The sequence below is a fragment of the Tamandua tetradactyla genome, chromosome 2 (genome assembly GCF_023851605.1).
Source record: "Tamandua tetradactyla isolate mTamTet1 chromosome 2, mTamTet1.pri, whole genome shotgun sequence".
NCBI lineage: Eukaryota > Metazoa > Chordata > Mammalia > Pilosa > Myrmecophagidae > Tamandua > Tamandua tetradactyla.
Window position 1 is genome coordinate 132,541,679 of NC_135328.1, and position 21,826 is coordinate 132,563,504.

The following is a 21,826-nucleotide window of genomic DNA, read 5'->3' on the forward strand; positions in this document are numbered from 1 at the left end:
CGCTCCCCTCCGCCCTCCTCCCGCTCCCGCTCGGCAGTCTGCGTCCTGGGCTCGGGGGCGTCGCCGCGGCCGAGGCGCGCAGCCCGGAGTTGGCACGGCCCGCGCTCCCCGCGCCAGCCGGGCCTCCCGCGCGCCCTCCCTCACGGAAGGGATTTTTTTTCTCCTTTCCTCTGCCCGCCATCTTTTGAAGGGGGGAAATAAGGGAAGACGAGGAGGGGGAAGGTGCGCGGCAACGTCCCCCAGCTCGGCGGCCGTGCGCTCCGGCGCCACTTTGCCCGCGCCCAGCGGCGCCCCGCCCGTCCCCTTCTCACTCTCCCTCCCTCCCTCCCGCCTTCCCCGTTTCCCTCCATCCCTCCTCTTGCCGGGAGCCCGTCGCCGCCTTCTGCTGCCGGGGCGGGCGGTAAGGCCGAGCCCGGGCCGGCTCTGCTCAGTCCCTCGGAGGAGCCGGTGCTGTCGGCTGGGGGTGGGGGCTGCTTTTACCGGAGTTAGGGGTCGACGGCTGACTCCGAACCTCTCTGAATTGTTTAATTAGTGCATTTCCCGTTTTGAAATAAGCGCTTTCCCCGGGCGAAGTCTAGAGGGAAGTGCGCGCCCCGTTTTTTCCACTTGGGGTTGGCATCTGGGGGACAACGTGGTCCAAGCCCTTCCCAGGAGAAAGGCGCACCGCAGACCTTGTCCATCCACCTGGCCCTCATGGGCCCAGCCGTGAATAAAGTCCAGGGGTTGGGGGTGTCCTCTCATTCTCTTGCCTCCGGTTGCGCCTTCGGTGGGCAGGGTAGGAGTGGAGGTTGTGGCGGCCCGCGGAGAACCGTCTCCGTCGTGGGGTGGGGGTCTGGAATCCATCCTGTCGGGTTGGTCTGCGAGCGCCATACGACCCTTCGTTTGAGCCGAGAGCTTTTTGCCAAGCGCATAACTGGCTTCTCGGCCCTTATCTTGAACTTGGTTGGAGGCGGCAGCGTGTGGCCGGGCCGTGTGTGCGCTGGATGAACTGCTGGGAGCTCGACCCTCCTTTCCAACCCTCCCCTCTTGCTCTGGCAAAGACTGGGAAGAAGAGTTTCTTGTTACCCGGCTGTCTCGTGGGCTTTGTTTTTAACATTTTCATTTAGAAAGGGGATTCTTTTCCTGCGTGTCTGGAGTGGCCTTGGGGCGATCCCAGAATCTCTGCAAAGTTGCGTGGCATATTCCTGGGGGGTGGGTCTGAGGTGTGTAGCTTTGTGGGCGCTCAAAGGGCTCAAGCAGGGTCTGGAAGCTTGGCAAAGACCTGGCCTCGGGTCAGGGACCCTTTAGTTGTCCAGACCGTGGCCCAGCAGGTCTGAAGGTGCCTTCTGGTCGTCTGCCCTTTCCTGTCTCAGACCTTCTGCGTGTCCTCGTGCCCTTGGTTACACTGCAGAGAGAGGACGTGCGGGGCATTTCCCCCAGCCTCTCCTGACCTCGGCACCGCCTCTGGAGGGACTGCCCCCCGAGCCTCCCCTGTGTCCTGCCTGACCGAGCAGGGGTAGATGCTGCCCCAGCCGGCTGTGGCAGCAGCCTGGGAGGAGAGCTTTCAGCCGGCTTCCTCAGCGTGGGCAGTCAGCGCGTGCTGTCTTTGGATTTGTTTTTGTTTTGTTTTTGCAAGTCTAGTAAGTGCCTTTCTTCCACGCCACCTCACGCATGCTTAGGAAGTGAGTTGTGGATGAAGGCTGGGATTTGGAAGCGCTCTGTTCCCGCCCACAAAAGCGATGGCCAGAAAGTGAAAGTCTGGGGGAGGGCGGAGCGACCGGGAGCCACCCCCACTGCCCGCTGGGGCCAGCCATTACTTCCTGGGCCCCTGTGCTCCAGGTGGAAGCTTTGCCAACTGTACGGTCGGCTTCCTAGTTCACGGGGCAGGGCAAACCCAGGCCTCCTTGGCAGAGCGTGGCGTGTGAGGCTCCAGTGGGACACTGGCTGTGCTCAGCCGCCAGGGACCCGGTGCTCCCTTGGAGGTGTGACATCCCTCCCTGCGGGTCCACTGAGAGCTAGGGACGTGTCAGAGGGAGGCAGCCACCTGGAGGACCTCTTAGACGTCGAAGCACTGAATGAACACTGAAAGCAGCTGGTTCCGTAGTGTAGAAGGGCCCGTGGTCAGGTCCCCGACCCACTGTCTTTGCTTCAGAAGTCCACTGCCTCGAGGAAGCGGTTGCTCAGTCAGAACCTACCCTCGGGGAGGTGCAGCTCTCCTGTGCTTGCCGCCAGTGTGGTGTTGGAGCTTGCGGGTCTGCCTGGGAGGCTCTGCCCTCTGATTTCTTTGGGTGCTGTTTGCACCCCCACCCCATGCCAGCCGCTGCTCCATGCCCCGGCCCGGTCTGAGTGTCCAGCACTCACGTCTCCCTTTCTGGGGTGGATGCAGTCCCGTTCCCTGCTAGCTCCGGTGCTGCAGGGCGTCTGAAAGGGAAATGGACATGTTTCCAAGCCCTTCAGGACGCGTGAGTTTAAATTAAGTCTTTTGGAAGCCCCAGGTACACACGGGAACTCTGTGCTTTTTGCTCTGTTGCTTCTGTGTTACTGGCTGCGTGTTTATTTCTCTTACCAGCTTCTGTTTTCTAGGAGACTTTGTTCTCAGCCTACCTCCTTTTTAGGCCCTTGACAGTCTGAAATTAGACTCAACAGAAGGATGTATTTTGGAGATATCTCCTTCATTCTTGCCAGAGACCCCTAAAATACCAGCAGAGTCTAGGCAAAGCCAGTGAGGTGTTGGGGAAGGTATTTCTTCAGCTACTCGGATGATGTTGCACAGGGGTACAGCTGTGTTTTCTGCATGCGATTGGAAGAAGTGCTGGCATTGAGGCAGGTGACGCATCCACGTTTTTGTAAATGGTGTTCAGAAGTGTGGCCTGCAGGGAAGGATGTTGGTGATGTTGGGATGGGGGCAAAGGGGACACTGTGCCAGGGCTTCAACCTTCACAAGGAGCTGGGGCTCGGGAGGCCCAGGCGTGAGTTCCGGTGCACATCTGCTGATACCTGGGAGCCGTGGGACGTGGGGATGGCAATGTCCTCATGTCCTGATGAGGATTACCTGCGGTTGGCTTGTGTGTTTCCAAACATTGTCGTGACAGTTTGCTGTCATCGTAGGTTGCAGCCACGTGTAGGAATGCACAGACATTGCAGAGCTTGCAATATGACCTCAGAAGGAGAGGCGGTCGTTTCTCGGTTATCATCTGCAAGCGGCTGAGGGGTTGACTTCTCTGGGATGCTATGTTATGGGGTGAACCCCACAGTCTAGTTGGGGGTGACATGTGTGGGCAAAGGTCAAGGGCAGTCTGAGTGTCAGGGTCGGGGCTGCTGACCACCATCTGGTCACCCGGTCCAGCAGGACACGGACAGTCCCTCTGAGCAGGGCCTCCAGTCTCACCCCTGGAGTGGAAATCCCGTCATCTGGAGCCCACAGAGTGATTTCTGGGCCCTCACTGGTGCCCAGCCAGTGCCGGAGGGCAGGGGAGTGAAGACACGCAATAGGAGCGGGGGCTCTGCTTGCCGCAGGCGCACAGGGTCACCCAGCCCCCGAGCCCCCATTTTCTCAGCCGGGCAGTGCAGGCTGCACTGGGGGCCCCCGTCTGTCCAGGCAAGGCCACGGGGCCCTGTAGTCCTGGAGCATTTGCAGATTGGGGCTGGGGAGGCAGGACGTAAAAGTAACCCTGCAGCTGGCACGTTACTGTTTCCGTGATGATGGAAGCCCTCTGCAGGGGGGATGTGGGAGAAAGGCTGCTGGGGGCCTGCCCAGTCTCTGGGGCTGTGGGGGCTGTGAGTGGGAACTTAGTCCAAGGGGACTCATTTCAGGAATGGGCAGCCAGGTAGGGCCCCAGGCATGCCCTGTGCCTGGGGTCTGAGACCACCCCCTCTTCTGGAGGCCAGGCTTTTCCAGAGGAGGTGGGGAGGGGGCTTCCAGGCTCCCAGCTGCCCTTCCCTGGGGGCAGGCAGGAGGAGGGGATCACTGTCCCAGGAACGTTGTAGGATGGGTCAGTAGCTGGGAGTCGGGGGTGGGCTGTGGTCTACTGAGAGCTGGGACTAAGCCGATCAGTCGTTGCCTGTCACAGCTAGAGTGAGGGGTGGGCTGGGTGGCGGCTTGGCCAGCGTATGTCGGGCCACACCTGGGATCAGGACAGTCCACGCGCCCTGGCCCTTGCCATCCTGGCCTCCCCAGCTTCATTCTGCCACATTTCCTATCTGTTGCATGGCCAAGGATGACGCACAGCGCCTGGCATCAGGGAGAGCCATTTCTTCCACCAGACTTGGGAAAGGACAGAGTACCACGGGCACTGTACCGTTTTCTCCAGCTTTGGGTAGGAGTCGCAGGCCTGAGACAGAGCAGGGCGATGGGACGCTGGTGTCAGCCCCGAGACTGGGGCCCTGGCATTGCATGGGAGGGTCAGTCAGCAGCCTGGAGGCCTGCCGGCCCGGAGGGGACCTGTGGGACAGTGAGGTTTGGGGTTTTTTTTTTTTAGTTTGTAACTCCACTTTTTACTTTCTACAGGATCTGAAAGGTACATATGTAAAATGTAATTGAGAGGTCTGGTTTTGGACTCAGTGTATAAAAGACGTCATTTGTGAACATAGAGGGTCTTAAGAATGTGGTTAAACCCCTTGAACGTGATTAACTGCGCTTCAGAGGGTTCTGTGAGTGTCCTGATATTCGAGAAAGGCTGTGGCACGCGTGTTCCAGGAGCCTGCATGTTAGATTGATAAATAGAATGAAACAAGGTATTGACGTTGGTGAGTGTGGGTATCCGGGGTAGGGGCGTGCTGGAGTTTACGTATGGGGCTTACGTTCTATTTTAAGTGTCCTGTGAAGTGTGGTAGTTAGTTCAGGATCTAAAGTTAAACTGAAATGTAACAGGATTATGTGGGACCCCATGGCTGAGTGCTTGGTCTGTAACAGTGACAGTCCCTTCAACACACCCCAAACCCCACCCTATCTGGTGCAGACACACTCATGGTATAAAGGTTAATTTCTGTTTTACTCTCTTACCAGAGAGTCGTCTTTGTGGCCTCAGCTCCTTCCGTGGGCTCTGGTGGAGGTCGTGGGGCAGCCCCGCAGGTCTGAATCGGGGTGGGGGGTGACCTGTCCTCCCGGGCTTCCCGAGACGGGTCTCTGGCCACCGTGCTGTGGGCGGCACCCCTCATGCGTCATGCAGTCCTGCGCACAGCTTAGGCGGCACACAGGCTCCAGACGGGTCCTGTCGGTTGTGGCGTCGCTGTTTAAGATGGTGACCTAACGCCCTCGTCCTTGGGCGCTCCGCACACTGCGGGCAGGCTGCACGTGGCCACAGCCTTTTGGCCTGGTCGTTGTTCTTTCTTTTCTTTGTCGTCTTGGGAACAAACATCCGAGAGAGAACACCAAGGTTTCGAAAAGTGCAGCATGAGTCAGAGACGGGAGTTTGCTTGTCAGCAGTGCCTTTCAAAGGATGGAGCTCTGACGTGCTCCCATCTGACCTTCTGTGGGAGAGGGCCAGCCGGTGCGGGCAGTTCTTACTAGAAGGCGCTGGGTTTGGTGGCGGTCAGGCACACCACACCTTTGTGTCCTGGGGGCCATGTCCTGCACTGAGGGTCCTTGGAGGCACAGAGGACCCACTGCCAGCACCAGACCATGGGAGGACCGCCAGACCATGGGAGGACTGCCAGACCACGGGAGGACTGCCAGACCACGAGAGGACCCCCAGACCACGGGAGGACCCCCAGACCACGGGAGGACCGGCCCTGCCATGCAGGGGGCTGGGGGCACCAGGCGGCCATCCTGTCCCACCCCTCCCCCCCGCCCCCAGGGACCTGGTGTGGACAGCAGCATGGCCTCCGCCTTAGGCTCCCGCTTGCTCTGAAGAGCTGCCCTTCTGTGTCATGTCTCTTGCCACCTCCAACTCGTGCAGGTGACAGGTGTCCTGGGAGCTTCAGAGAGATGAGCCAGTGCAGGCGTGCCAGACCTTTCGTTCGCACTCCGTCACCGTGCATGTGTGCGTTGGAATTCCAGAGCCCTGCTGAGTTCATGTACCCCTCGAGGGAACCACTGGTTTTCTGTGATGTTTAAAAACGTACCTTTCACAGTTTTTTTGGCGGAGCAAACAGGGTGGATGGGGCTGGGCCTCCCAGAGGGCTGGACTGGGCTGGCTGTGCCCCTGCCATGGGCCTGGGGCGTGCCCTGCTCAGAGGGGCTGAGGCGGGTGTCCCAACAGGAGGGGCCCCTTGAGTGGGACCGGGGTCCATCGGGGGGGGGGGCAGGGCAGCAGTAGTGGCAGTGGTTTAAGGAGCAGGGCTGTGTGCCCTCCTGTGTGGGCACTGCAGCCAGATCCGCCCTCACCCCCCATCTGGAACCCCTTCCCTGCTGGCTGCAGATGGGCTCTGCTGCTGCCCGTGCCCCCCCGAGGGTCCGCATGCTGGGCACCAGGTCCTTTAAGCGGTGGGACAGGAGGGCTGGGATGGGGGAGGGGTTGCAGGAGGGCCAGCTGGGGCGGTCTCTGGTCATGGGATGGAGGTTCCTCCTCGCCCCTGAGGGCTAGCAGGGCTCCCCCCTCCCCTCAGGCCCTTGGCTGTGAGACCTGGGCAGTGTTCCCTGGTTCTCTTCCTACCTCTGACTGCCCCTGTGCAGTCTGCCTTAAGTGGTGCTCTGACAGCCCCCCATCAAATGTCGGGGTCCCCCACGGCACCCCCCTCCCTGGGTTCCCTTCTCTCTCGTGTGCTCAGACCCCTGAGGTCGCCCCCTGCCACTTCCCCACCTCCTCCCCACGTTGGGGTCAGGGCCCATCGTGGCTCCACCGTGTGGTTCGTGGTGCGTGGACGTCTGTCCTGTCCTGGTGGGGAATGCTGAAGGCTGGGGCGTTGCTGGACTCCCACCATGGCCGCTAGGGCACTGCCCCCACTCTCCACGATGGGAGGGAGGGAGAAGCATGCGTGGTGGCCATGTGACTGCCGTGGCCCTCTGGAGGCGGAGGAGGCTGCCGCTAGTTCCCGGGAGGGACAGGCCAAAGCGCCTATTCCCTCCCTCCCTGCGTGTCCTCCCCAGGCCCCGGGCTCTGTGCCGCTGGGTCAGCTCCGGCTGGGGGTGCTGGTTTCTGCCTGGAGCTCAGAAGCCCCACCTCCCCTCAGGGAGGGAGATGGGTCCCAGGGGCTGATTCCAGGGGTCCTGGGGGGGCAGGGGGGATGATCCCACTGAACCCACCAGCCCCCGACTTTGCAGCAGGGGTAGCGGGGCCTGTCTGAGGCCACATCACGAGAAGGGAGTGGAGTGTGGGAGCCTCGAGCCCAGGCCTGGCCAGCTCTGCCCGACCGCTGGGCAAACAGCAGGCCAGGCCTCCTGCCCCCACGTGCCGGCCGAAGCCCCTCACGAGCGGGAGTTGTGCGGTCCCGTAGCCTATTCAGGTCTGTGTGAACTTTGGCCAGTACCTTCGGCCACTGGGCTGCCGACCTGGGAAACATTTGGCGTCCCGGGGCCCGCAGGGGCCGCATCGCCCGCTGGTCTTGGCGCGCGCCTGGCATTCGAGGACTTTGTGGTCTGAGTTTCCGCCTCAGGCAGTTTCGGATCCTTTTGTGTAAGTGAGGGTTTTTCACACTGACATTCACCCCGATTTGCATGTGGGATGCCCCAGGACCCAGCGGTCAGCCCCCAGCAGAAGGCGCTGGGAGATTGCTGGCGTTCTTCGAGCCTCAGTTTCCCCCTCCAAATTCTGGGTGGCTTCCCAGGCCCATCCCCGCCCTCCCCCAAAGGGACCGCTCGGTGCAGCGATGGTGAGGCCAGGCTGCCGCATGGACACTCCAGCTGGGCAGGAAACAGCTTTCTGGGGAAAGAGGCCAGGGCAGGATGCGGGGCGTGCGGGACAGCTTGGGGAACGTCCACACAAGCCCCTTCCCCACACGGAGCCGGGACGAGTGGAATTAATGGCTCCTGCATTTGTTTACAGAGCCCTTACTCAGCCCTTTCCCACCCTGTGGCTTTCAGCTCTGAGTCTGTCAGCTCAAGAACAACCCAGCACCCTGCCGTGGCCCACTCCCCTGGGACAGGCCCGCGGAGCAGGCATCTGGGGCTGGTCTCTGAGGTGTGGGGATGTCTTTGGCACGTCCTCGCTGCCCCCTCACCCCATGGACCCCCTCCTTTCCTGGCCTCTCTGCTGATGGCATCTTTTCTGACCACCCCCCCCCCCCCACCCCGATCCCCAGATCCTGGTGTTGCTTTAGGGTCTAGGGTACACGATTTCCCGAGCTCTGCTATGGGAAACCAAGGCAAGGAGGAGTCTGCCCTCTTCGTCTCTTGGAGTTTTGTTTTTTCAATCAGAGAAGCTGTAAGCTTGTAGTAGGGGTGCAAGCCCGGCAGCCGCAGCTCCCATGGCAATATTTCCGGCCTTGTGTTCCGTCGAGACCCCCACTCATTTTCATCACAGCCCCACCCTCTCCCCTGCGAGGTCACCAAGCAGATTCCAGACATACCATTTGGTTCTCAGGAACATCCGTGTGTATTTCCAAGCCCTGTGGACTTCTAAGAAGTTAGAGCCACAGGAATCCCACTGTCAGCCTGGAGTATCAGCCCTGGGCCCCAGGGTCGCCTGCCGTCCAGCTGCTGCTGACCGCCCTGGCCCTCCACGTGCTCTGTGGGCAGCGCTTCCAGCACGCCGGCTATGGCTGCAGATCCGGCGGCCTCAGCCCCGTCGGAGGGGCCCAGCTCAGCCCTGCATGCTTGGAGGCTGTGCCCGCTGCTTCCCAAGGCACATGGGGCTTGGGGGTGATTCCAGAGGGCAGCCCAAAGGGGACCCCTGGCCCTGAGGCAGCCGCCACCTCCTCCTGCGACCACCCCTAACACCCGGGAAGCAGTGAGGATCTCTAATGTTTTTGTGGCAGAGCTTGCCCTGTGCACAGGTTCGCAGACACTTCTGTAGGTTGTGGTCAGGGACGTTTCTTCAGATCCCGTGCTGTCTGGGGTGTTGGTGAGGGGCTCCTCCACCCAGCAGAGGGCCCTCTCGCGCCTCCTGCCCTTCTGGGTCCCACGGCTCAGTCCTGCCCCCCGAAGGGGTCGGACTTCACTCCACGCTCAGGAGGCCGTGGCCGCAGCACTGGGCAGTCAGGGTGTTCTGTGCGCACATCCCGGGTGCCGTGGGGGAGCCCTGGGGTCCTCCACGTGTCTAGGGACATGGGCACCCATGGAGGAGCTGGGACCGGGCAGGGAAGGAGAGTGGGAGCTGCTTCTGGAGCTGGAAGCTCAGAAGGCGCGTGAGGGCTGGGAGCGTTCCCCTCCTTTCTGCGTCCTGGTGGGTGTTTGGAGGTGGTCTGTGGCCCTACCCACTTGTGGTGGCACCTTGGGTGCTGCAGAGCTCTGTGTCGTTCGCTGGGGCAGGCTGCAGAGCTCTGTGTCATTTGCTGGGACAGGCTCGCTTTCTGGAGTGTGGGGAGCGGTGGGGCATGGAGACACCCAGAGCCGAGCCCAGCTCTGGGCTGTAGCTCCCCAGACTTGCCCCTGTGGCCCACCACAGCTGCCGTCCGCGACATGGCCTTCACTCGGCCTGCTTCCCTGGACGGCTGTAGCTGTGCCTGTCGGGTGGGTTAGGGGGCCACGGGCTGTGCGTGTGTCACCAGGCTCAGGTCCTGCATCCCTCCTGGCCCCCAGGGGCGGGCAGCTCACCACGGGGAGCCCTGGGTGGGGGGTGCCCACTTCTGTGGGCCTGGTGTACTCTCCCGCCACAAGGAATGGCCCTCCCCAAGCTCCCTGCCACAGTCAGAGTTGCCAGCCCAGACAGGGGTGGCCCCTCCAGGAGGTGGGTCTGGCGCCTGGGGGCAGAGGGGACTTTGGGTGGACCCCCTTCCCGTTGGCTCCCTGCTGAGCCAACACCCAGGCCTCTTGGCCACTCTGTGTCCAGAGAGGACAAGCCAGGCAGAAACTCATCTCAGGGACTGGGAGGCCTCTGGAGTGGGCAGTGGGGGGTGTTCAGCCACAGTCCCAGGGGGCTGTGCACGTGGGTGCTCCCTCCGTCCTGGTTTGGTGGGAGGTGTTGGGGCAACGTCATGTTTGCAGCTGTCATGGCGGGTCAAGCCTCGCCCTGCTGGGCTATAGTGCCACTGGCACCATCCCGCGTTGGGGGTAGCACTGGGGGGCAGGTCTGTGCATGGCCCCGCTGGCTCATGGAGGGCAGAGGGTAACCTGGGAGCTCACAGTACCGGCCAGCGTCCAGCCTGTGCGTGCTTCGCCAGGGCCGTCACCTCATCGGAGGGCCCTCCCAGCAGTAGGGGAAGAGGCGACAGGTCGCGGACCTCACCCAGGGTTGTCACTTTTCCCTTGGGGTTGGATGGGGAGCGCGTCGAGCGGGTAAGTGACGTGGTCTGGCCTGTGTTGTAACAGGACCGTGCAGCGGGGGCCCAGGCCAAGTGCAGAGTCAGGAGGTGGGGGGCAGAGCAGGGAGTTCCAGGAGGAGGGCTTCAGGGGTCCTAGCTTGGGGGTGTGTGGGAGGTGGCACACGGAGTCAGGGTAGTCAGAGCCTATTGAGTGGAGGCAGAACCAGGGCTTTCCTGACCTGCAGTGGGGAGGCCGGACCCTGTATCTGTGCCCGCACAGGCAGCTTTCTGCTGGTGCGAGACCCCGCCTCGCCATGCTGGCTTAAGCCGGCGTGGCCATGCCTGCCGGGCTCCCAGCCTTGGCACCTTGACAGCAGCAGCCATGCAGGGTGCAGGGGACGCTTCGCGGTGCCCAGGAGCCCTCCTGGGTCCAGGGATGAGTGGTGAGCTCGGGCTGCTTCGTGGGTGAGGTGCGTCTGCTGCTTTGTGAAGCCCGTTCACTCCAGGCGGGACGTGGGTCCTGCGTAAGATGAGCTGCCCCGTCCGGCGGGGTGCTGGGACATGGCCAGGCGCGTCCTGCCTGCAGGGAAACTCATTCTATAGCGTCTGCCCAATTCCATGGTGTAAATGTGCCCACCGCAGCAGATTTCCAGCTAGTGAAGTGATGTTACCCAGCTCACAAAATTTTTGAAAATTGAACAGTCAGTTTAGTTAAGAGCTGATCCAGGCCGGGGCCCCCTCCCCACTGCTGTTTTCAGCCCTCACACACATGGCTGTGCCTTTGCCCTCTCTGTGGGGAGTCTCCAGCCCCCACCCACCTGCATATTGTAATGTACAAAGAGGTGAATGGATTCAGAGTGTGTGGAGAGGGGACGCGGAGCCCCTGCCCAGTTCAGTGTCTGATGGTGTCGGTGTCTGCAGTCCCTGCAGCGTCCTCACAAGTAAGCTGGCAAGGCAGCTCACCTCCTCGTTCTGGGCCACGGGGTTTGGGGCCTGGCAATGACCTTCTCCTCCCCTGCCGCTCCAGAGAGTCTTCCCCATGACTGCCAACCGCTCTGGCTTTCTCCAGCAGGGCTGCCGCGGCCTCCCTGGAATTCCCTCCTCCCGGCTCTGTGCAGCGGGCATCCCAGTGACTGGGGAGAGCTGGGGCGGGGCCAGCGGGAAATGAGAGGTGCGGGGGTCCGGCTCACCTTCTCTCGAAGTCACGGTACCCCAGCCTGATTGGCTGGGCCGGCCCATGTCACAGCTGTGCCGTCATCACAAATGCCCTTTCGCGTTCTCGTGGTTACATTAGAACCTCTGCCTGCGTGCCCAGCAGCTCCCGGCCCTGCCTGCAGAGGACGCCTCTGTCGGTTCGAGGTTGGGGTTCTCTACGAGCAGCTCATTCCCCTGACAAAATTGCCACGGCCAAGGCTGCTGTGGCGTGCTGGGCCACAGGTTGGCCCCCCGCGGGCACTGAGCCGAGCACCCATAGGTCGTGGCCTACGGCTGCGCGGCCCACCTGCAAGCCAGGTGCCGCCGCTCGCGCTGTCTCCCACACCTGGGTGTCTCCCTCGCCCGGTCTGAGAAGGCAGCCACCCGGGAATAGCTCCGTGGCAGGTGAGGGGTGTGGCAAGGGCAGCTGCCCTTTTGGGCCCCGGACGCTCATCCCCGAGGCGGGGGGGGGGGCTTGCTGTGCGATCAGCCTCCTCTCCCTTGTGCCGCACCCCCCATAGGTGTCGCCCGGGTGGGCCCCGAGACGGGATGCCGCGCCACCGAGGAAGCCAGGGCCTCTCAGAGCCGCTGCTGTGACGGGGAGTGAGCCACGGCGTGAGGATGTCGACCGCCACGGTCGTGCCTGCAGGGCTCCCAGCGGCCCCTGGCCCTGCCAACCCACCCCCGCCGGAGGTCACCAACTCTGGGAAGCCCGGCCGCAAGACCAACCAGCTGCAGTACATGCAGAACGTGGTGGTGAAGACGCTGTGGAAGCACCAGTTCGCCTGGCCCTTCTACCAGCCTGTGGACGCTGTCAAACTGAACCTGCCTGTGAGTAGCTGCCCACCAGCCCCCGGGCCGCCCTTCCTGGTGGCCCCAGCTCCCCGAAGTCCTACCCCTTGGGCCTTGGCTGGTGCAGCCCTTATCCCACAAGGGGGCTACTGGGGGGCATGGGCAGGTGGAGTCGGCTGTCGTCCAGATCCTGGAGGCTGGGGAGAAGCCCGGGCCTCAAGGGAGCAGGCAGCGGGAGGGAGTGGGGGCACAGCATCCCCTTGTGCCCACCTGCACTCTTGGCTCTCATTTGGCTGATGTTTGAGCCTTTGGACACAGGAGAGGCCCCGGGCACCCTCCTGCAGAGTGGCCTGTTAGCTGTGCCCACTTCTGGTCACCATGGGGTCCATGATCCAGGGCGGTAGCCCTGCCCAGCTGCTTGGTTTTGATCTGGCCATCTCAGTGTTCTCTCTGCACCCAATTACAGAAACACTGAGGTCTTGCAGGGGTGGGTGGGGAACTTAGTCCCATTCCCAGAGTATAGACCAGGTTTGGGGTCCACCCTGACCCTCAGCTCTGTGAAGCTCAGAAACCTTTACTTGTTGTCAGACAGCAGGTTTGGTGGGGGCAGGGACATGCCCAAGGACTGGCCCCAGGCCATGTACCCATCTGCCCTCGATGGCCAGAAACTGCCTGTTGGCCCAGCTCTGGGAGAAACTGCTGAGGCGTCCCCTGCTAACACCTCTCAAAACCTCTCTCCTAGGATTATCATAAAATAATTAAGAACCCAATGGACATGGGAACTATTAAGAAGAGACTAGAAAATAATTATTATTGGAGCGCAAGTGAATGTATGCAAGATTTCAATACCATGTTTACAAACTGTTATATTTACAACAAGGTAAGCTGGTGTCACTGCGTGCCCAAAGGCCCCTGTGGTTGGGCTCTGTGGCATGGTGAGGTTTGGGTCCCTGGCTGTGGGTCTGCAGCGTGGCACCCCCGCCCGAGTCCCCTTCCCATCCCAGGTCCATGAGTCCCAGGAGCCTGTCCTGAGAGCTCCTGGTCTCTGCTGGCAGGGGCAAAAGCAGGAGCAGCCTTTCACAGGCGGTGGGTGCCCTCAGACCTAGAAACCCTAAAGAGATCATGGCTGTTCATGCATGTGGAAAGGCCCAGCCACAGTTTTGATGATCTAGTTTTGATGTCCAAGTGCAGCCATTATCGTAGCCTACCTCATGACGAGGAAAGATGTGCAGAATGGTTTTCAGGGAGAAGAGCAGATTAGATTGCCCGGGACATTGATTTCACGTTTTTTGCGGCGAGGTGGATAGGGTAAAGATGGACGGGAAAGTAGAGTTGAGGTTCTGCCTTCTCCATGGGGTCGTACGAAGGGTGACGTTTATTCTTTGTGCTTTTCTGTATTCTTCCAAAATTTTCTGTGTTGAAAACATTCGTTTTGCCGCCGCCCCCGCCTCCCCCGCGGAACCTCTAACAGTTTCTCACATAAATGTGGGTTTTGCAACAATGTCTTTTGCACAAGTACTGATCTCTTCTCCGACCTGTGACGTTGCCTCTGTCTCCAGCCCACAGATGACATAGTGCTAATGGCCCAAGCCTTAGAGAAAATTTTTCTGCAGAAAGTGGCCCAGATGCCCCAGGAGGAAGTTGAATTATTACCCCCCGCTCCCAAGGGCAAAGGCCGGAAACCGGCTGTGGGAACCCCGAGTGCAGGTAAGGGGAGACAAGGTGGGGGGGGGGGGGGTGTGGTCACTCTGCTCTCAGATGCCAGCAGAGGTGGCTTTTTGGTGTGGCGTGGCGTGGCATGGTGGGAAGCTTGGCCTGGGTCCCTCCATCGGCCATCCTCGGGTTCACTGGCCCATCCCCTGACCTCTGAGCTTCGCTTGCTTGTCTGTAGAGTCAGGGCAGCCAAGAGACGAGGTGGGGGGTGTCAGGGCAGGGGCCGGGGGCTGGGACCTTCACACCGTTGTGGCTTCATCCCGCTCTGAGAGGGGCTCGTGGTCACCCCGTCCCCTGCTGCCCCCTCCAAACCCTCCTTCTCCCAGCCCGACTCTGACACCCCCTGTCTTAGTTCACCTGAGCTGCAGTCACGAATATGTCCATCCCTCTGGTTCTGCTTAAACAGTAGGCTCTTTCCGAGTCTTGGTTTTGGAGCTGGGACAAGCCCAAAGTTGAGACACGACAGGTGTGGCCTGGCCTCTTCCGGGGCCCACAGTGTCTGAATCTCGGGGTGCCCCTCCCCTGCGAAGTCTCTGGCCTGCTTCGTTTTCGGTGATGTCAGCATCACTGTGCCACCGGCTTGCTCCCTAGTCAAGTGGTCCCTGTCCCCTGTTGGGCAGCTCGGTGGCAGTTCCCGTGAGTCCTTGGGCCTGGCAGCCAGCCCGTGGTGGGAAACTTAGGGGAGGAAACCTTGTTTCTGCCGTGTGTGCGTGCAGTGGGCACATCTGGGGGCTTCCAGCGGCCTCAGACAGGATGGCGGCACCTGTTGTGCTGGGCAGAGGGGCGGCCTGGGGGGGGCAGGGCCACCCAACCCCTCCTCCTTGTTTTCAAGGGACGCAGCAAGTGCCGGCGGTGTCCTCCGCCTCCCCAGCGACCCCGTTCCAGAGCGCCCCTCCCGCGGCCTCCCAGACGCCCGTCATCGCTGCCACCCCCGTGCCAACCATCACCGCGAACGTCACGCCCGTCTCGGCACCCCCTGCCACTGCCCCACCGCCCCCCGCCACGCCCATCGTCCCCGTCGTCCCGCCCACGCCGCCTGTCATCAAGGTGAGCGTCCCTGAGGCCTCGCGCGAGGGGGGTTCCCACCGGCATGGCGCCCGGGGGGCTTGGGTCCCGAAGGTCACACAGCTGGCGAGGGTGGGGCCGGACCCAGGCCCCCAGCCCTGGAGCCCTGGCGCCCTGGCCTCTCCCAGCCCCGGGTCGAGGTGGGAGAAGGCACGGGAGAGAAACGAGGTAGCCGGCCCCTTGGGTGCCTCCTCGCTGGGCCTCGCTGCCCGTGTCAGAGCCAGAGGCCTGCACTGTGCCCCATGCCGGGCCAGGGGCTGACCTGTGTCATCTTCAATTTGATTCTCACAGCGGCCCCCTGAGGCAGACAGTGTCCCCCATCTTACAGATGAGGAGCTCAGGGGTTACGTGGCTCTCCCAAGGTAACGCAGTCACCTCCGTGGCTCGTCCCTTCTCCCGGGGCCTGAGCATGTCCCGTCTGCCACGGCCAGGGGCCTGCGCGCCTCACCCAGCACCCAGCACCCAGGGGGCGCCTGTGACGTGTTGGCAGGGGGCCGGCCTGTGACCCGGCCATCCCGGGCATGGCGGCTTGGCTGTGGCGGTGACCGTGGGTGGCCTCTCTGGGCGGCAGACCCCCAATCTGGCCCCTCTGCCCGCCTGAGGATGCAAGGACTCAGCTGCTGATCCGGGCCCCCTCACCGCCCCCAAGCTGCAGCCCCAGGGCCCAGCAGCCATGTCTCCATGCGCCGGGTCCAGGGACTGTGCAGGGGCCAAGAGTTCATCTGGCAGAGCCCCCCACACTCCCAGGAGCCCCAAGGCCCTTGTCCTCTTCAGGAGGCACCCTCCGGAGGCTGTGTCCCTTCACTTCCTCCTCCCTTTCCTGAAGATTAGCTCTCCGTGGCTCCCCAGTGCCTCTGGGGAACGTCCCAGGCTCACCCGCTCCGTCCTGGTGCTGGAGTCCCTCAGTCTCAGGCCCACTGAGGTCGCTGCTTTGTGTCCCCTTGTAGGACCACCCTCCCCCACCCTGCTTGGATGCTTTCCCCACCCCCCAGCCCGGTCCTGCTCCCTAGTCATGTGTCCTTTGAGTTGCTGCGTAGAGGCCCCTGTCTGGGATTTTGCTGTGGGCCGTTCAGATAAGGCATTTGTCACTCATCTCTGCTGGCCCTGAGCCCGAGCCCTGCTTGGGGGAGGGTCCTGCCTCCTGTGATCCCTTGGTCCTGCTCTGCAGCCTTCCCCGGGGCTTGGACCGGGAACATGCCCCTGGCTGTTGGGCAGGTTGCATGCCACACCTCCCATGACCCCCATGATGAGCGAGCCACCCTGACTGCTGGGCCCCTGGGGGAGGACGAGGCGTTGCCCTTGCACCCGCCGGGGCCCCGCATGGGTGGGTCCGAGTAGGCTGTGGAATCAGGCCCGCGTTTGAGTCCCGGCCTCGCCACAGCCAGCTGTGTGACTTCAGTCCGGTTGTCCCACCCCAGAGCCTCGGTGTCCCAGCCGTGCAGTGGGAACAGCAGGAGGCCGTCCGAGGCCATGCATGCCCAGCGCTTAGCTCCGAGCCTGGCCGGTCGTCAGCGCCCCCCACCCCGGTGTAGCGGCGACCCTGCCTGCGTCCCGCTGGTTCTCACTGTCCTTTTGCTGTCGCAGAAAAAGGGCGTGAAGCGGAAAGCAGACACGACCACGCCCACGACCTCCGCCATCACTGCCAGCCGCAGCGCGTCGCCCCCGCCACCACCGGACCCCAAGCAGGCCAAGGTCATGGCGCGGCGTGAGAGTGGGGGTCGGCCCATCAAGCCGCCCAAGAAGGACCTGGAGGACGGCGAAGTGCCCCAGCACGCGGGCAAGAGGGGCAAGCTGTCGGAGCACCTGCGGCACTGCGAGAGCATCCTCAAGGAGATGCTGTCCAAGAAGCACGCTGCCTACGCCTGGCCCTTCTACAAGCCCGTGGACGCCGAGGCGCTCGAGCTGCACGACTACCACGACATCATCAAGCACCCCATGGACCTCAGCACCGTCAAGGTAAGTGGCCCCGGGCAGGCAGCTCTGGGGCTTGTGCCGCCATCAGCTCCGGCAAGAGGAGTCCTGGCAGGTGTCCGCGGGTCTCTTCCTGCCGCGTGGCCCTGGACACGCGCAGGTATCGCTCCTTCCCTGGCACAGCTCTGTGCACACACAGGCATCTCCTCCCACTGCACAGCCCTGCGCGTGCATACATATCTCCTCCCACTGCACAGCCGTGTGCACACACAGGCGTCTCCCCCCACTGCACAGCCCTGTGCGTGCACACACGACTCCCCCTACTGCACAGCCCTGCGCGTGCACACGCAGATCCCCCCACTGCACAGCCCTGTGCACACACAGGCGTCTCCTCCCACTGCACAGCCCCGCGCGTGCACACGCGTCCAAGGTCAGGCACAGAGGCCCTTGGTGGTCCCCCAGTGGCTGAGTAAAGCTCTCCAGCACCCAGTGCTGCTCTCAAACCCCAGGGTGTAGGTAGATCACGGCTGAGGCCACATGTGTGGCCACTGGACGGATCCCACTTTGGTCCCCTCCTCTGGGATCCTGCAGTGGACAGAGCAGCCAGGAAGGGGGAGAGACAGGGACAGAGCCAAGCCAAGAGCCCAGGCCTGCCAGCCCCATGTCAGGGTCTTCGTGCCACCAAGGCCTCTTCCCAGGGCTTGTGTGTGTGTTCCAGGTCAGAGAGGGGATCCAGGCAGAGACTGGGGTAGAGCCAGGGCCAGGAAGGAGAAGCCCCCCGGGGGCTGGCCACAGCCATGCGGGCAACAGTCCTGACGGGAGAGGCTTCTGAGCACATCGGCCTTGGGGGCACCTTGCCCGGCCGCAGCGGCCTACCCACCCTCATGAGGGCCCCAAGCCAGCCAGGTTTGGGCCCCTAACACTTGGATGGATGTCACTGGCAGCGGTGGTGAAAGTGGCCCAGCCCACCTCCTCTGTCCACTGCTGAGTGGCCAGGGGAGTTGTGTCCCCACCACCCCAAAGGGAGCTGTTTTTTCTCGTCAGTGAGGGGTCTGGATCTCCGAGCTCATTCTGCCAGCTTGCAGAGCTGGCTCCTAAATCTCCTTTTTCCTAATGGGGAAGAATCTTCCGAGCTCATTCTGCCAGCCTGCGGAGCTGTCTCCCGATCTCCTTCCTGATGGGGAAGAATCTTCTTGTTAAACCACCCCCCTTTCTGGGGGGTGATCGTGGATCAAGGGGCAGGATAGATGCTGGTCATCCAAGGCCAGGGTGCTTGACCCCTGGGGAGCGGCTCAGAGTCACCCAGGCCTGGTGAGCACCTAGTTTACCCCATCCTGCTGGGTCCCCTTGGGGGCTCTTCCTCATGGCACAGGCTGTACCTTAGGCCTCAGAGGGACTAAGCCATGCATGGGAGCTCAGCCGAAGTAGCGACACTGCTCTGGGCAAATTTCCTATAAGGAAATGCAAATCTGAGCTCAGTGTAAAATTCAAGCAAGGCAGAGATGGGTGGCCAAAAAAGCTCATCTCTTCCTCTGTTCCCTTTGTCTCCAGAAATGCCTTCTTTTAGTGGCTCAACATAACTCTTCCCAGATTCACACACATCTCGGACTCTAGACAGGCCGGCAGCTTTGTGTTAGCCAGACCCTCAGGTAGCCCCGGGGTGTGGACCCAGAGTGGTGGCCCACAGGCCCCTTTGGACTTGGGTAAAAGTGAGGTGCTAGTGCAATGGTTGTACTGCTGTCTTTGGTCCCTCTGGGCGTGCATGCTTTATGTTTAGTCTGTTTATTCCTAGACCCCAGGAAAGTGGCTGGGTTTCTCTGTCTTCCTGGCTGTGCCCCCTCGGGGGCCAGGAGACTGCTAGGGTCAGAACCACATGGCCTAGCAGCTGTAGGAGATCTTGGTTTTGAGGCATTATTGGAGGTACCAGCCTGTTGGGTTTGGGCTGGAATTTGGTCAGAGGGTTTGATTGGCCCTTGAAATTGGAAAAAGGAAGTTTTAGAAAGTCACCTTGAAGTCTTAATTGTGTTCAGAGCTTTAGTGCTGTGTCGAGGCTTGGGAGGGAAAAAAGCGCATGCCAGCCACATTTGTGAACGGCTGATTTCACAGAAATTTAGTTGCCTCTTTTATCTTTTATGAACATGTTAAGGGAAAAGAATGCGAGGTAGGCTAACTTTTTTTTTAAGTCAATGTCAAATAAAGGGAGACTTTATTCTCAATTTATTGTAGATCTTAAAGATGAAGCTTTTGAGAAGAATTGCAGGCTGGCCTTCTAAAACCATCATTTAGGTTTCTCCCAACGTGTAGAGCCTTTGAGGATTGAAGGCAGTTCTAGGTGCATCCCAAGATGTTTTCTGGCCAGGCCTTTCTCGGAGGGGTGCACATCCCTGGCACGCTGTGTCCTGGAGTTGAGAGCAAGATGGTGGCTGGTTGGCTCCTAGATAACAGTGTCCAAACTCGGGGGCTGGGCTTGATGGCTTCATCCTACCGTGTCTACATCCCCCCCACCACTCCCCACCTGCCCACTGACCAGGCATTAGCTTCTTTCTTGTTTGTCCCGGCCAAAGAAACACGGATGGATGCTGGGACCCCTACACCCTGTGGCCTTCCACCTTTGCAGAGTTTTAGGAGCTGCTGCTGGGTTCCCCGTGGACACAGAAATTAACTGTCTCATCCTGTGAGCTGCATGGGCCCCTGGGAACACAAAACGTCCCCATGTGCAGAACGGGCCTGTGGGTGAGGATGGGTTTACAGTGGTGTCTGCTCGGAGCCCCAGGTTTCCCAGGTTGAGGCCCCCCTGTGTCTGGTCTCTGGCCTCTCCCCTGTGGACCCTCAGGCTCCCTGCCCCCTGCCTCTCACCCTAGGGTAGGGGGCTGTCCCGCCCAGCCTGCTGGTACTGCCTATGAAGCTCGGACCTGGAGCCTGGGGGACCCGGGTCGAGCCGAGGGGGTCTGGTAAGCACCGCATGTGCTCCCGGGCTGCCCCCAGTCACGCATACTGCTTGTGTGTTTGCAGAAGAAGATGGACAGCCGGGAGTACCCAGATGCCCAGGGCTTTGCGGCCGACATCCGGTTAATGTTCTCAAATTGTTACAAGTACAACCCTCCGGACCATGAGGTGGTGGCCATGGCCAGGAAGCTGCAGGTGACTGCCGGCAGACGGGGGTGTTCCAGAGCCAGGGGGCCCACTGGGTATCCAGGGCCCTTGGATATGGGGTGGGGGCCTAGGAGACATGAGCATCTCTGAGAGGCTAACCGGGGAGGGCCACAGGGGCCCTTGGTTTGGGCACCCTATGTTTCCAGGGCAGCGGCCAGGCTCCTGCAGCTCCGAGCCTGGCTCTGGGGACACAGTGCTGACCAGACTGGCCTCTACCTATAGGGACTTGCAGACTGGCATGGGGGCGTGAGCCTGCAGACGGGCTGCTGTTACCCAGAGGAGCCATGTACCAAGGGGAGGTTGCAGGAACCTCCAGGTGGTGGGAAGGGGTCAGAGGAGCTCGCTGTCTGCCCTCCTGCTGCCTTCGTCTAGCACATCGTGGTTAGCATCTGGGGAAGGCTTAGCCACCAGGCAGTCGGTGCAGCCTGGGGCCGTTTGCCTTGATGATGCTTGTCTGGTAGCTTTTCCAATAGCCAAAGTTAAAGGTACGTTAGAGAAACTGGGAAAAGACGGGTAAGTAGAAGGAAAGCAGGGTGCTTTTCAGTGTTGCCATTGACACAGCTGCACACAGAAGGTTGCCTCCCATGTGCTCCTCTGCCAAAACCCAGGGCTGTGTGTGCCTCAGTTTTGTTGCTGGTCCTGCTGGCTGTCGGCTCTCGTAAATAACATGGGTGGTGTTTTGAATTTGTACAATCAGGACTTTACTTTTGGAGGAAAAGCTAAATGTTATATCATGCCTTAGGAACAGTATACTATCTGTGCTATAAATGCACAGTAACATATAAGTGTAAGTACGTCATGTTTTCACAGGACCTGGAACATCTGTCCTGTGAGATGTTCTCATAGTCTCTTGCACAGAACCATTTTTAAAGCCCTGTAGAGTAGCTTATGGTTTCACCCTTGACTAAATGGGAGCAAAGGAAACAAAACTGAGAGGCGAGGAGAAAGATCCCCCTACCCCCACCCTGGGTCTCGCTGACCCCTCCCCTGTGTGGCAGGTACATGGTGGGCCCTGCCTGTTGCACCCTCACGGGGCTCTTCCTGGAGACCCCAGGGTTGCCAGAAAGAGCTGTCTGGACCCTGGTTTTATTCAGCAGCGCTGCTCACTGTGTGTCTTTTGTCTCGAGCCCAGAGGCCTTTGTGAAATGCCTGCCTCTTGTGCCTCTGACCTGTGTCATTCCCTGCGTGGGCACAGCAGCCAGCAGGAACATACACGGAGCATCCAGGCGCCCGGCTCTGGCTGTTCCCAAGAAGGGCAGCCCTTGCCAACGGGGCTAGAGGCTAATGAACCCCAGTCCCGACAGCGACCACATACTGACTTTATACCCCAAGCTCTGGGGGCAGGAGTGGCCAGACAGATGTGCCTGCCAGGCTGTTCGCAGACAGACTGAACAGGCTCTCTCAGGCCCTGGCTTTGCGAGGCCAGCACGTCCTGGGCGCCTGTCCCAGAGGGGGCTCTCCGACGGATGCCCGGCCAGTGGGTTCAGCATGAGCTCAGCCCTCGCCTGCATTTCCTCTCACTGCTCAGCCCTGTATGGGTGGACCTGAGCTTTGCGGCCCTGGGGCTGGGGGCCCTTGGTGATGTGAAAGCTGTGGGTCTTCAGAGCCACTTAGGACACAACTTTGGTCTTTCTGGCCACCTCGGAGGCCTAACTCAGAATGAGGTGTGATGAGGAGTTATAATAAATCCACAGGGTAAAGAATTAGGAAAATGCAAACCAACTCCTGCAGCCCTACAGCT

The 21,826-nt window shown here is 61.0% G+C and overlaps 1 protein-coding gene across 4 annotated transcripts in view; it reads left to right on the plus strand.

Annotated features, from left to right (window-relative positions):
• The window catches only part of BRD3 (bromodomain containing 3), a 90,589-nt gene that overhangs the window by 56,810 nt on the left and 11,953 nt on the right, over positions 1 to 21,826 (plus strand). For 3 of the 4 annotated variants that reach the window (XM_077149044.1, XM_077149046.1, XM_077149042.1), the window contains 6 exons: positions 11,973 to 12,282; positions 12,986 to 13,123; positions 13,803 to 13,950; positions 14,789 to 15,003; positions 16,606 to 16,977; positions 19,945 to 20,073. In XM_077149044.1, coding sequence (XP_077005159.1) covers positions 12,073 to 12,282; positions 12,986 to 13,123; positions 13,803 to 13,950; positions 14,789 to 15,003; positions 16,606 to 16,977; positions 19,945 to 20,073 — 1,212 coding nt within the window. In that variant the 5' untranslated portion in view covers positions 11,973 to 12,072. Of the gene's footprint in view, positions 1 to 11,340; positions 11,857 to 11,972; positions 12,283 to 12,985; positions 13,124 to 13,802; positions 13,951 to 14,788; positions 15,004 to 16,605; positions 16,978 to 19,944; positions 20,074 to 21,826 lie in introns of those variants that run through there. The other variant, XM_077149043.1, reaches the window with a different exon arrangement.